General features: G+C 40.0%; 1 protein-coding gene across 4 annotated transcripts in view; it reads right to left on the bottom strand.

The window, feature by feature from the left end:
- The window catches only part of LOC144595229 (paraspeckle component 1-like), a 102,174-nt gene that overhangs the window by 69,711 nt on the left and 19,632 nt on the right, over positions 1–12,831 (bottom strand). For 3 of the 4 annotated variants that reach the window (XR_013547472.1, XM_078402453.1, XM_078402455.1), the window contains exons 3-4: positions 4,183–4,278; positions 3,011–3,207 (exon numbers count right to left, since the gene is read on the bottom strand). Coding sequence is in view for 3 of the 4 variants with exons in the window: in XM_078402453.1 (XP_078258579.1) it covers positions 3,011–3,207; positions 4,183–4,278 (293 nt within the window). In the remaining variant the exon portion in view is untranslated. The remainder of the gene's footprint in view (positions 1–3,010; positions 3,208–4,182; positions 4,279–12,831) is intronic. The other variant, XM_078402454.1, reaches the window with a different exon arrangement.

The following is a 12,831-nucleotide window of genomic DNA, read 5'->3' as shown; positions in this document are numbered from 1 at the left end:
AAAACCAAAACCTAAACATAGATTTCACATGTATTATCATATATCATATATCATATCATATATATACAGCCGGAAACAGGCCTTTTCGGCCCACCAAGTCCGTGCCGCCCAGTGATCCCCGTACATTAACACTATCCTACACCCACTCGGGACAATTTTTACATTTACCCAGCCAATTAACCTACATACCTGTACGTCTTTGGAGTGTGGGAGGAAACCGAAGATCTCGGAGAAAACCCACGCAGGTCACGGGGAGAACGTACAAACTCCTTACAGTGCAGTACCCGTAGTCAGGATCGAACCTGAGTCTCCGGCGCTGCATTCGCTGTAAAGCAGCAACTCTACCGCTGCGCTACCGTGCCGCCCCTAAAGGAACCTTCTTAGGAACCTTCCACGATTTTTAAAGAAAGCAATGGAGCTTGCTAAACCTGTGCATGGATCTACTTTTAAACATCAATGGTTGACAAAAATTTGTTCATTTCCCCCCAAAAATTAAAATTATGTAAAATGTTCAGTCTCTATAATTGCAAATAAATTTTTAAAAATAGGTACCTGTGCAATGTCCCTCTCTCCATGGTCTGCAAACTACAAGTTGTGAGAGTTCAAGGCTACTTATCCTGACTCCAGGGATATAATTTCTGCCATATTCTAGGTGCAATAATGGATGGCCTTTATTCCTTCTGAAGACGTAGCACATTACGTTGTTTGTGGCAGTGCTATTCTCTAATATGCACAAGAGCCGAAGCTGGCCTACTTTGCCAAATGGCAGGAAAAGGGTCCAGCACTGAAAGTGATATTGTGTCAAAGTTTTATGGGTCATCTTTTACCAAGGTTGGTAACTGCTTGGAGACCAGAGAGATTTCTACTTATCAACAGCCTCTGGAGGGCAAAATGGTCAGACTGAAATCTTTTCAATTCAAAATCTTTTTTCTTTTAAACAATTATACATCTTTGGTTTTATATGTTATATACACTCTAGTTTTCCAGCACATTCCACTGATAAATGCATATACAAAACCACAGAGTATTCTGAAACAAAGTCTGCAATGTTGCCGCTTCATGGACCTCCATTATGTTCTTGCAGTCATTTTACTTGTGTAGCTATGTTGACAGTGAAGGTGTTGGTAATGCGACTGAACATCAAAGGGCAAATGGCGTGTTTCTTAGTTTTCTGACATGATAAAAGTTCAGATTTTGATGAAATAGCTGAAAACTGGCCTTGGACACTGTCCTGTGTAAATCCAGTGACAATGCCTGCCCTGCTGAGTTACTCCAGCATTTTGTGTCTACTATCTATGTTTTTACCAAGCCAGATTTAGAGAAAATGTTATCATAGGTTATGGACATTCTGACCATATCTCTAGCATGCGATTCTTCCATTTATGTAACAAAGCTGTAACAGTGCCTGGAACCAAGTAATCCAGGAAAAGTCCAAAACAAGTGTGCTCATGGCACATTAAACACAACTTGCCACACTCCAATCAGGATTGAAAGTGCACAATTGGGTAATAAGTTATCTAGATTGAATTAGTCCTCTTTTTTAAAAAAACTTATAGTTATTAGAAAGATGTCAGTATTGCAAATTCACTGAAAAGCCTTGGTTGAGTATTCAGTATTACAGCTTGGATGAACATCTGTTCCCAAAGCAACACTTAATTTTAACATGCTACTGTTCAGAATTTAAAAATAGAAATCTAAGCATTTGAAATGAATCATAGTATTTAAAATGAAATTCGTAGCAATAAAGAGATAAACAACATTCTTTTAAGCTTGGCATTAGTCAAGCAGCTCAGTAATTTTTGATGCTACACATAAATGATTATATTGATAAATTTTGATTCCCCTAGACAGTTCAATGTATAAGCTATGGCCTCAAAAATACATGATACCAATTTTCAATCTGAAAAATTATTTGTTTGCATAGACTTTGAGGGAGCTTATGGAGCACAGAGCAGTCCACAGATGACGTGATCTTTTGCATAAGGTAACTGCAGGGAAATTGCATAGAATAGAAAAAGCTTAAATACTGTACATTTCTTCATAGACCTCACCTAGGCCTTTGACTTAATGAACAGATGGAATTTATTCCAACTGATGCAAAGGAGAGGTCCTTCAAGGAGCTTCAGTATGATCAAGTCTTTCCAAGAAATACATAATTCAAAGAGAGCTCAGCTTTAGAAGCTTTTGGAGATACCAAAATGGAGTGAATCGACCCTACTTTGCCGTGAAATGTATCAGCATGAAAGCAACCCTTTGCGACTAATGTCCCATTGGGCTTCCAGCAAGATTGCCAGCTGCTTGGAGATCTTCCCATCTTTTTTGCGATCTTCTTTGCCTACTTAAATACCCTTTTAAATCGTTTGGAAAATAAACTATCCAAACCTTCCTGACATGGCAAAAAGGAACATTATCAGTACACTACTACATAGTAGCAATACAGTGATCGCACCCTCCAAAATATTCGGCTTCTATGCAATTTTGGCTGCTACACATTCCAAACATATCTTGAAATGTGTCTCAAATTCTGATATGTTGAGTCTTGCACAGGTTCCCATACCTACACACAGTTTAGGCAATGATGCACTTAATAGTCTGGCCACAATTTCTATACAAACGATGGGAGAATTCCTGTGGGGGGTTTTCACAGAGAACTTAACTCAAAGAACACTAAACAAGCCCACAATTAAGTTTCAACGTCATCTGTAAGAGGAATCTTAAGAGATCAGGACTTCAACATTGACAAAACACATGTGCAAGGGAGAAAAGAGACCACCAACAAAATCCCAACCATTCTAATTTCACTTTCAAGTGCAGCAAACACAACTGCAAGTGCTAGTCCAGTTATGGGCCACCATAAACATAGAAGATGCTGCTCTTTGGCAAATAGAGGCCAATACAAATCCATACTCAAACCTAATGGCAGTGGCATTGGAAATTGACTTCTTACGAGCCACAGCTCCAATTTTTCTGCAATTATCAAAGATTTTATAGTTAAAGAGTGATAACTTGCCTTGTCTCATAAGCATAAGCTGATGCTCATGACGAGCGGCTTCCATTTCTGCCTCCAGCTTTTGTTTTGCCTCTCTGATGTTTCTGTCAACTTGCTCTCGTTGTTGTTTTTCCATTTCATCAAGAGCTTTCCACCGAGATGCATATTCAAACTCAAATGTCCCAGGCTGAGCAAAACGAGGTGGCTGCTCCCTTTCCCTAGATAAAATAGGGAAGGTTAATTGAGCATTACTTCAATTTGCTATTTTCAAGCAACCTATGTGTTATTAGTTTCTTTCTTTTATTTGAGCTGAGGATAGAATCTGGGAGTTTTAAAAATAGCTGTAAATCTGACACCGCAAAAGCTCATTTAAAGCTTTTATTTTCACAATTACAAAATTCTATTTTAGTTGCAAAATGCTCAATGCACAACTTGGAAAATGATCACGTTAAAAAAAGATAAATTCTCAGTAAAAAGACAAAATAAAAGCCTGCTTCAAGTTGCAAGAACATGAATGATGAAAAGTGTTTAACTTTGAGATCCAAGTTAAATCCATTTAGACATGAAGTTATCTTCTGAGTGGGACAAGACTGGGTATTGAAAAAGATAGAAATTATAACATAAGAGTAAATTGGATAGGTATATGGATAAGAGGGGATTAGAGGGCTATGGTCTGAGTGCAGGTCGATGAGACTCGGTCAGGGAGAGTGGTCGGCGTGGACTGGTAGGGCCGAACGGGCCTGTTTCCGTGCTGTAGTTGTTATATGGTTATATGGTTATAAATGAATTTAAATGTTCGTACTAGTTGAAGTGGAAAGGAATCCTTGGCAGGTGCAACATTGAGATTACTCCTTAATTATCAATAAGAGAATGATATTGATAATCTTAGTATCACGTTTGTGCTGTTTGGTGTTACCAACCACAAAGTGATAATTAAATGGCATCCAAAATAGCAGAAGTGTCACATACAATTTGTAATTTGAAGTAAAAAAAACAGATATTGGTCATCAAAAGAATTTCAGGCAAAAAATAACTGATTTTTTTAATATTTAGGTTTATTATTGTCATGTGTACGGAGGTATTGTGAAAAGCTTTGTTTTGTATTGTATTATCTGATTGCATATTCAATCAGATAATACTATACATAAATACAATCAAACCGGTAATACTAATTATAAACAAGAACCATTTACTTATGGTATTGTGTGTTCTTTTGCAGCAGTTTCTCAGGAAGTCCATCTTCATCATCAAACTGTTCTGTGGGCTCCACAATAACAGGACGAGGGGAACTGTAAAGTAATACCATGTTGTATTTACAGTAGGAAAAATGTTCAGAACTTTCAACTTGTTTCTCAATTGCACTTAATGATTCAAAACAAATTGCATAAAACAATGCATTTTTGAATAGTCTAACAATTTTTTTGTGTAAGCCGACATAAACTGAGAACATGTGCAAGCCCAAGAACATATATACAAATGTAATACTGTGACAATCCAACTTTCCACAATTCCCTTGCTATTCACAATTTATTTTACATAAACTAACAATAAACATGGAAATAACTTGCAATGGATAAAACTGTGGTTGAAATAAAAGTTTATGTTATTTAGATTAGGGTGATATTAACCTATCAGACAGGATCCAATTGATCCAGTGATACTTTCACCCTAAAAGATGCATATTATCTATGTTACCTATCTAGGCCATCATAATATGGAGCTGTAACTGGTTGTCATAGTTGGGGATTTTAACTTTCCCAATATTGACCGGAACTGTCATTGTGCAAAAGGTCTAGACTTGGCAGAATTCATCCAATGTGCTCAGGAGTTTCCTCAGGCAATATGTAGAGGGCCCTACATGGGCGAGGGTCGTGCTTGATTTAGTCTTAGGAATTTGGGAGGGGCAAGTGGATAAAATGTTCGTGGATGAGCCGTTTTTGAACGCGACCACTATTTTATTAGGTTTAAGATAGTTATGGATAAAGTCAGTGCAAGCACACGAGTTAAGTGTTTTTAAAAAGTGTGCTGACAAGAGTCCAGGGAATGCATGTTCCTGTTAGAGTGAAAGGCAAGGCAGCTGGTTAAAAGGAAGCTTGGATGACAAGAGAAATTGATGTTCTGGTCAAGAATAAGGAGGCAGGAGCAGGTATCAAGTGCACCCCTGGAAGAGTTTCAGACACTGAGCTAAAAAAAAAGGAAATCAAGAGTGCAAAAAGGGGACAAGAAATAGCTCTGGCAGGTAACATTAAGGATAATTCTAAGGGATTTACGTTCATTAAGGGAAAAAGGGTAATCAGTGAGAGAATAGGCCCTCTTAGGAATCAAAGCCGTCAACTCAGTGTGGAGCCACAGGAGATGGGTAAAGTCCTAGACAATAGACAATAGGTGCAGGAGTAGGCCATTCAGCCCTTCGAGCCAGCACCGCCATTCAATGCGATCATGGCTGATCACTCTCAATCAGTACCCCGTTCCTGCCTTCTCCCCATACCCCCTCACTCCGCTATCCTTAAGAGCTCTATCCAGCTCTCTCTTGAAAGCATCCAACGAACTGGCCTCCACTGCCTTCTGAGGCAGAGAATTCCACACCTTCACCACTCTCTGACTGAAAAAGTTCTTCCTCATCTCCGTTCTAAATGGCCTACCCCTTATTCTTAAACTGTGGCCCCTTGTTCTGGACTCCCCCAATATTGGGAACATGTTTCCTGCCTCTAATGTGTCCAATCCCCTAATTATCTTATATGTTTCAATAAGATCCCCCCTCATCCTTCTAAATTCCAGTGTATACAAGCCCAATCGCTCCAGCCTTTCAACATACGACAGTCCCGCCATTCCGGGAATTAACCTAGTGAACCTACGCTGCACGCCCTCCATAGCAAGAATATCCTTCCTCAAATTTGGAGACCAAAACTGCACACAGTACTCCAGGTGCGGTCTCACCAGGGCCCGGTACAACTGTAGAAGGACCTCTTTGCTCCTATACTCAACTCCTCTTGTTACGAAGGCCAACATTCCATTGGCTTTCTTCACTGCCTGCTGTACCTGCATGCTTCCTTTCATTGACTGATGCACTAGGACACCCAGATCTCGTTGAACTCCCCCTCCTCCTAACTTGACACCATTCAGATAATAATCTGCCTTTCTATTCTTACTTCCAAAGTGAATAACCTCACACTTATCTACATGATTATTGGCTCTATTTTTTTCATGGAGAAAGATATGTTAAATTGGGCCAGTCAATGGAAGTGTCATGGGAGCCATCAGTATTAATGTTGAGGTGCTGAAGGTCCTAACGCGCATGAAAGTAAACAAATCTCCCAGGCCTGATCTGATATATCCGAGGGTACTGTGGGAAGCGAGAGAGAAAATTGCAGGCTGGGATTTAAGAGTCATCATTAAATACGGGAGAGGTGCCAGAAGACTGGAGGGTGACAAATGTTGTACCTCTATTTAAGAAGGGCTGCAAGGAAAAACCTGGGAACTATAGGCCAATGAGTCTAACTTGTGATCAAAGTTAGTAGAGTGTATTCTGAGGGACAAAATATACATGCATTTTGTATGTAGAGATTGTGTCTCATGAATCTGAAATATATCAGTAAAAATCTTTTTTTTGAAGATGTGATAAAAAGGTTGATGAGGGCAGTGCTTTTTCGGCGACAGCTGGCTTGTCGCCAGGTATCATAGTTTATTGCGGGCGCTGTCGCATGCTGTCCCCAGGTTTGCTAGGTTGTCGCAGATGCATTTAGAAGCACGTAATATTAAATTAAGTAAAGTCATTTGAAGATACCATAAAATACTTGTGTTTAACCAATTTATTTACCATCAGGACATTTGACAGGTAGATTGGAGGGGACAGTTTGACGGTCAGGTAAGCGTGGGAATTTCGCAATGTTTATGGCCATCAGCGATTACTTTTAAAGGAGGCTCCCAACCCAGATATGCAACCCAGAAACCAGATATGCATCTCCCGTACATTTTCAAAGAATGCCCATACTCCGCACAAAAATCCATTTAACTACGTTTAAAATTAAATTTCTTAATACTGCTGTAAACGGGAAATCAATCCAGTTTATGCCCTTGTTACCGTGAAGCTTGGTTTTCAAGTAGCCCGGGCAAGATGTTATATTTCAAAACTCTCAAGTAATTACAGACTTGCCAGTGATTTCAGCGAAAATTAGGACGTCGGAGAAGCATTGATAAGCATGGGAATTTTGCGATGTTTCCGAAGACGGTGCATTCTCTTAGCCAGGTGCTAGTTTCACAAAAAAAGTAACATGTATCAACCTGACTCAGCATTGTCGTAGGGTAAAAGAAAAATTCGGCGATCTGCTACGACTTTGACAGTCGCCGGCAGTCGCCTAAAAATAATTGCCTAAGTGGGACAGGGCCTTTAGTTTGCAGATGACACTAACACGGGTGGTATTGTAGATAATGAAGAGGGTTGTCAAAAATTGCATCAGTATTTTGATCGGTTGGGCAGGTGGGATGCGAAATGGTTGATGGTGTTTAATACAGAGAAGTGCGAGGTGCTGTATTTTGTGAAATCTGACCTGGGCAGGACCTACACAGTGAATTGCACTGCCCTAGGGTGTGTTGTGGAGCAGAAGGATCTAGCAATGCAGGTACATAGTTCCTTGAAAGTGACATCACAGGTGGAAAGGATGGTCAGGGCAGCTTTCGGCGCATTGGCCTTCATTAGTCAGAGTATTGAGTATAGAAGTTGGGAGGTTATGTGACATTGTGTTATGTGACACAAACTGAACACATTTATAATATTGTGTTCGGTTTTGATCACCCTGTTGTAAGAAAATTTTTGTTATGCTGGAGAGGGTACAGAGATTTACAAGGATGTTGCCAGAACCTATGGGTCTGAGCTATAGGAAGGTTTAGCAGGCTAGGACTTTATTTCTTGGTGCACAGGAGGATGAGGGGTAATCTTATAGTGGTGTATAAGATCATAAGGGAAATAGAGTGAATGCAGTGTCTTTCTTGCAGAGTAAGGGAATCAAGAACCAGAGGGTGGAAAGATTTAACAAGAAACTGAGAGGCAACTTTCTTTTTTAAACACAAAGGGTGGTAGATATATGGAACGAACTGCCAGAGGAGGTAGTAGAGTCAGGTACTATCACAGCATTTAAAAAAACATCTGGACAGGGATATGGATAGGATTGATTGAAAAAGATTGGGTCGAACACAGGCAAGTGGAACGTGTGTAGATGGGGCAAGAGGTTGGTGTGAACAAGTTTGGTCGAATGGCTGTTTCCACACTGTATGAATCCATGATTCTCTATAAGTAGAAAGCTCACATTTTAAACAATCACAGTGCCCTCCATGTTTGGGACAAAGACCCATCATTTATTTATTTGCATCTGTACTCCACAACTTGAGATTTGTAATAGAAAAGATCACATGTGGTTAAAGTGTAGATTGTCACAGTAAAGTCCATTTTTATACATTTTGGTTTCACCATGTAGAAATTACAGCAGTGTTTATACATAGTCCCCTCATTTCAGGGCACCATAATGTTTGGGACACAGCAATGTCATGTAAATGAAAGTGCTCATGTTTAGTATTTTGTTGCATATCCTTTGCATGCAATGACTGCTTGATGCCTGTGATTCATGGACATCACCTGTTGCTGGGTGTCTTCTCTGGTCATGCTCTGCCAGGCCTGTATTGCAGCCATCTATAGCTTATGCTTGTTTTGGGGGCTAGTCCCCTTCAGTTTTCTCTTCAGCATATAAAAGGCATGCTCAATTGGATTCAGATCGGGTATTGACTTGGCCACTCAAGAATTGACCATTTTTTAGCTTTGAAAAACTCCTTTGTTGCTTGAGCAGTATGTTTGGGATCATTGTCATGCTGTAAAATGAACCGCCGGCCAATGAGTTTTGAGGCATTTGTTCGAACTTGAAGAGTGTCTATACTCTTCAGAATTCATTGTGCTACTACCATCAGCAGTTGTATCATCAATGAAGATAAGTTAACCAGTACTATAGGAGCCATTTACGCATAAATTAGTTACTGTCATTATATTATGGCCATGTTTAATATTTCTAGTTTGGGTTTTTTTTTCCATGCTTGTGGGTGTGATTTGGTACGTAATGGGGAGTGTCTACATCTAAGGAGGCTAGCGTTGCCACAGAGATTGGAGTTTAGCCTCGGAGGATGGAGAGAATACAGTTTTTTTAAACCACACGGTAACGACTGTGTTGTTGGAAGAAGAAACAGTTGATAAGAACGAAAAGTCACAGAGATCGCTTACGATTTCTGGAGCAACACACAAGCGGATATTCGAACCAGCTTGTTAAAAGTTGTTGACATTTGCCTGCGGATGAGGGCTATCGAACGGCAAGAATGTTGCTTAAAGAACATTTTGGTAATAAACAGAAGATTGCGAATGCATACATGAAGAAGGCCTTTGCTTGGTCAGTTATCAAGGCGGAAGATGTGAAGGCTTTGCATGAGTTTGCGATATTTCCTAGGGGTTGTTGTAACTCGATGAGAAATAGCAACCACATGGAAGAAATGACTGTTGTTAGTAATATGAAGGCTATCATTCTAAAACTGCCCTATAGGCTTAGAGAAAAGTGGAGAGATAAAGCAGGCCTGATACAGAAAGTTGAAGACAAAGAGGCCATGCTTCCTGACCTGGTGGGTTTCATGGAAAGGAAAGCACAGTTAATGTCAAATCTACACCATGGGAATATTCAAGATCCTAAACCAATTGCAACTGTCAAAGGCTCTACCTTTACTAAAACAAAAGGAAGGTCAGGACCTAAGGAGAGCAGTTTTGCTGTCGCCGTAAAACCCATAGAAAATAAGGGCGGAATGAAAAGAGTTGCATCTACCATTAAGCCACAAGGGTTTTGTTTGTCATGTAATGAAGTTGGTCATACCATAAGGTGGTGTTGAAAATTCAAGAAGAAGGAATAAAGAAAAAATGGACTTCTTGAAGGAGAAGGTAATCTGTTATGGATGTTTGAAGAAAGGACAACATGGTTAAAGACTGCAGGAGTCGGATAACTTGTAATATGTGCAAACAAGATCTTCCTGAACTACTGCATATTGAACAGAAGAATACGGACGAGAAGCCAGAGCAAATAGAACAAAAGGAGAAGCCAGCTACAAATGATGTTGTTGCCTCACCTCAGATAAATGAGCATATTGGGGCCGGGGTAGAAACTCTATTTTCTCCATCTTACCAGTACAGGTAAGGAGAAACAAGGAGAATAGAGTGTTGCAAACATACATATTTTTGGACAGTGGAAGTTCAGCTACCTTTTGCACACAAAGCTTGATGAGAAGGCTGGACATCACAGGAGAAAACATTAAGCTTCTCTTGAATACCACGAATGATCAGAAATGCCGCGACAGTCATCATATCACGTATGGAAATATCTAGTCTGGAGGAAGACAATTTTATACAAATATATGATGTGTTTACACATAAGACTATGCCCATTTCTCATCCAAATATACCTAAGCAAGAAGACTTGAAAAAATGGCCTTACTTGAAGGATGTCAAGATATCTACAATAAATTCTGGTATCGACCGACTTATCGACACGAATGCTTTGAAGGCATTTGAACCTGGAGAAGTTGTTAGCAGTCAAGGGGATGGACCATTTGCTGTGAGAATTCTACTCGGATGGGTTATCTATTGCTTCTTGAGAAGGAACAACAAAAGCAGGAAAAGGAATATTTATACTGCTGCTGCTGTCTATTGTAAATCTAGGAGTTGTTGAAGCAATACAATCACGACTTCAATGAAAGAACCAGCAAGGAATCAGACGAAATGTCCAGAGAAGAGGTAAAGTTCTTGAGTATCATGAATCCCTCAGTAAAGATGATAGGACACTACTTCGACTGTGCTGCAGTTTTTAAGGGTAAATCACTTAACTGTCAACTGCTGCAGAGTCCAGACCAAACAAACTCACTCATCGGAGTTCTCATCAGATTCAGACAAGAGCCAGTGGCTTTGATGGCGGATATCAAGGCAATGTTTCATCAGGTCATGGTATCGAAAAAGCTTGTCGACTACTTGCGATTTCTATGGTGGCCGGATGGTGATGCAAAACAAGATCTCGTTGAATATCGGATGAAGGTACATTTTTTTGGTGCAGCATCATCACCGACCCATTGGATTCAACAAATTATTTAATTACCCATTTCTCATAATGGAATAAGTTGAAGACTGTGGTAGCTTGGTTTCTTAAAGTAAAGACAATGCTTTCGCAGTGGACTCGTAAGAGAAAGGAAACTCAGGCTGCTATGAGTAGCTTTGAAACGGATCCTGGCAAGCTGAAAGAAAAGGTTGACAAAGAAATACATGTCTTCAAGGCATCATACCGAGGACAGTGTTTATGTCCTAATGATCTTAATGCAGAAAATACAGTTATCTCTTTCTGTCAAAAACAAGGATACAAGGAAAAGCTATCAACATTAGAAGCTGATGAACCTGGTGTTAAAAGAAGTAGTCATTTATACAGGCTTGATCCAAAACTGGATAAAGGACTTCTGAGAGTAGGTGGTCGCCTGAATAAACCAGCGATGCCTGAAGAGGATAAGCATCCTATTATTCTCTCGAAGGACCTTCATATTTCAACATTGATGTTACGACATTCACGAACAGATTGGACATGGAGGAAGAGATTATATGCTGCCGAAACTTCGTAAAAAATACTGGAGATTATGCCAGACCTTAAAGGTTTTGTGCGTACTGTACGACATCAGATTAAGAACAACATCGTGGTAAGACCGATAACCAAGATATGTCTGCCTCTGGAAGGTGAAGGAGAAGATTGAACAAGTTTGAATGCCAACACATCGTGCATATTACTTTTGTTTTTGATATATGTTAAACTTTTATAGCTCCTTTAATGTGTCTTGATAATTGCTTCGTTATATACGTAGAACAATTAGGAGCCAGCCATTTACACTTAAATTAGTTACTGTCATTATATTATGGCCATGTTTAATATTTCTAGTTTTTGTCTGGTTTTTTTGCACGCTTGTGGGTGTGATTTGATACGTAATGGGGAGTGGCTACATCTGAGGAGGCTAACATAGCCACAGAGATTGGGGCTCAGTTTAGTCTCGGAGGATGGAGAGAATACAGTTTTTTACCACACAGTAACGACTGTGTTGTTTGAAGAAGAAACAGTTGATAAGAATGAAAAGTTATGATTTACTCTTTTGATTTGTGCCACTTTAACAAAGACCAATTAATCACGCAAAAGCGTTTGGAAGAATCGTTTTTGCTATCTCAGAGTGTGGTGTGTGCGCGTAAGCTCTATCTCCACCACATCCCCAAGCAGTAATGGCTATCGAAGTTGGACTTTGAGAAGGTATAGAAACTGCCATTACAAGTACCTTCAGCAGCCATACATGCCCAGGCCATAACACCCCCACTACTGTGTTTCACAGATGAGGAGGTATGCTTTGGATCTTGGGTAATTCCTTCTCTCCCCCATACTTTGCTCTTGCCATATCTCTAATATAGGTTAATCTTCATCTCATCAGTCCACAAGACCTTTTTCCAGAACTGTGGTTGCTCTTTTAAGTACTTCTTGGCAAAAATGTGACCTGGCCATCCTACTTTTGTGGCTAACCAATGCTTTGCATCTTGCAGTGTAGCCTCAGGATTCCTGTTCATGAGGTCTTCTGTGGACAGTAGTCATTGACAAATTCACACCCGACTCCTGAAGAGTGCTTCTGATCTGTCGGACAGGTGTTTGGGGATTTTTCTTTATTATAGAGAGAATTCTTCTGTCATCAGCTGTGGAGGTCTTCCTTGGCCTGCCAGTCCCTAAGCTCACCAGTGCTCTCTCTCTTCTTAATGA

The sequence above is a fragment of the Rhinoraja longicauda genome, chromosome 7 (assembly GCF_053455715.1).
Source record: "Rhinoraja longicauda isolate Sanriku21f chromosome 7, sRhiLon1.1, whole genome shotgun sequence".
In the NCBI taxonomy this organism is placed as follows: domain Eukaryota; kingdom Metazoa; phylum Chordata; class Chondrichthyes; order Rajiformes; family Arhynchobatidae; genus Rhinoraja; species Rhinoraja longicauda.
The sequence above is the reverse complement of the archived record's forward strand: the minus strand, read 5'-3'. Positions and strand labels throughout refer to the sequence as shown.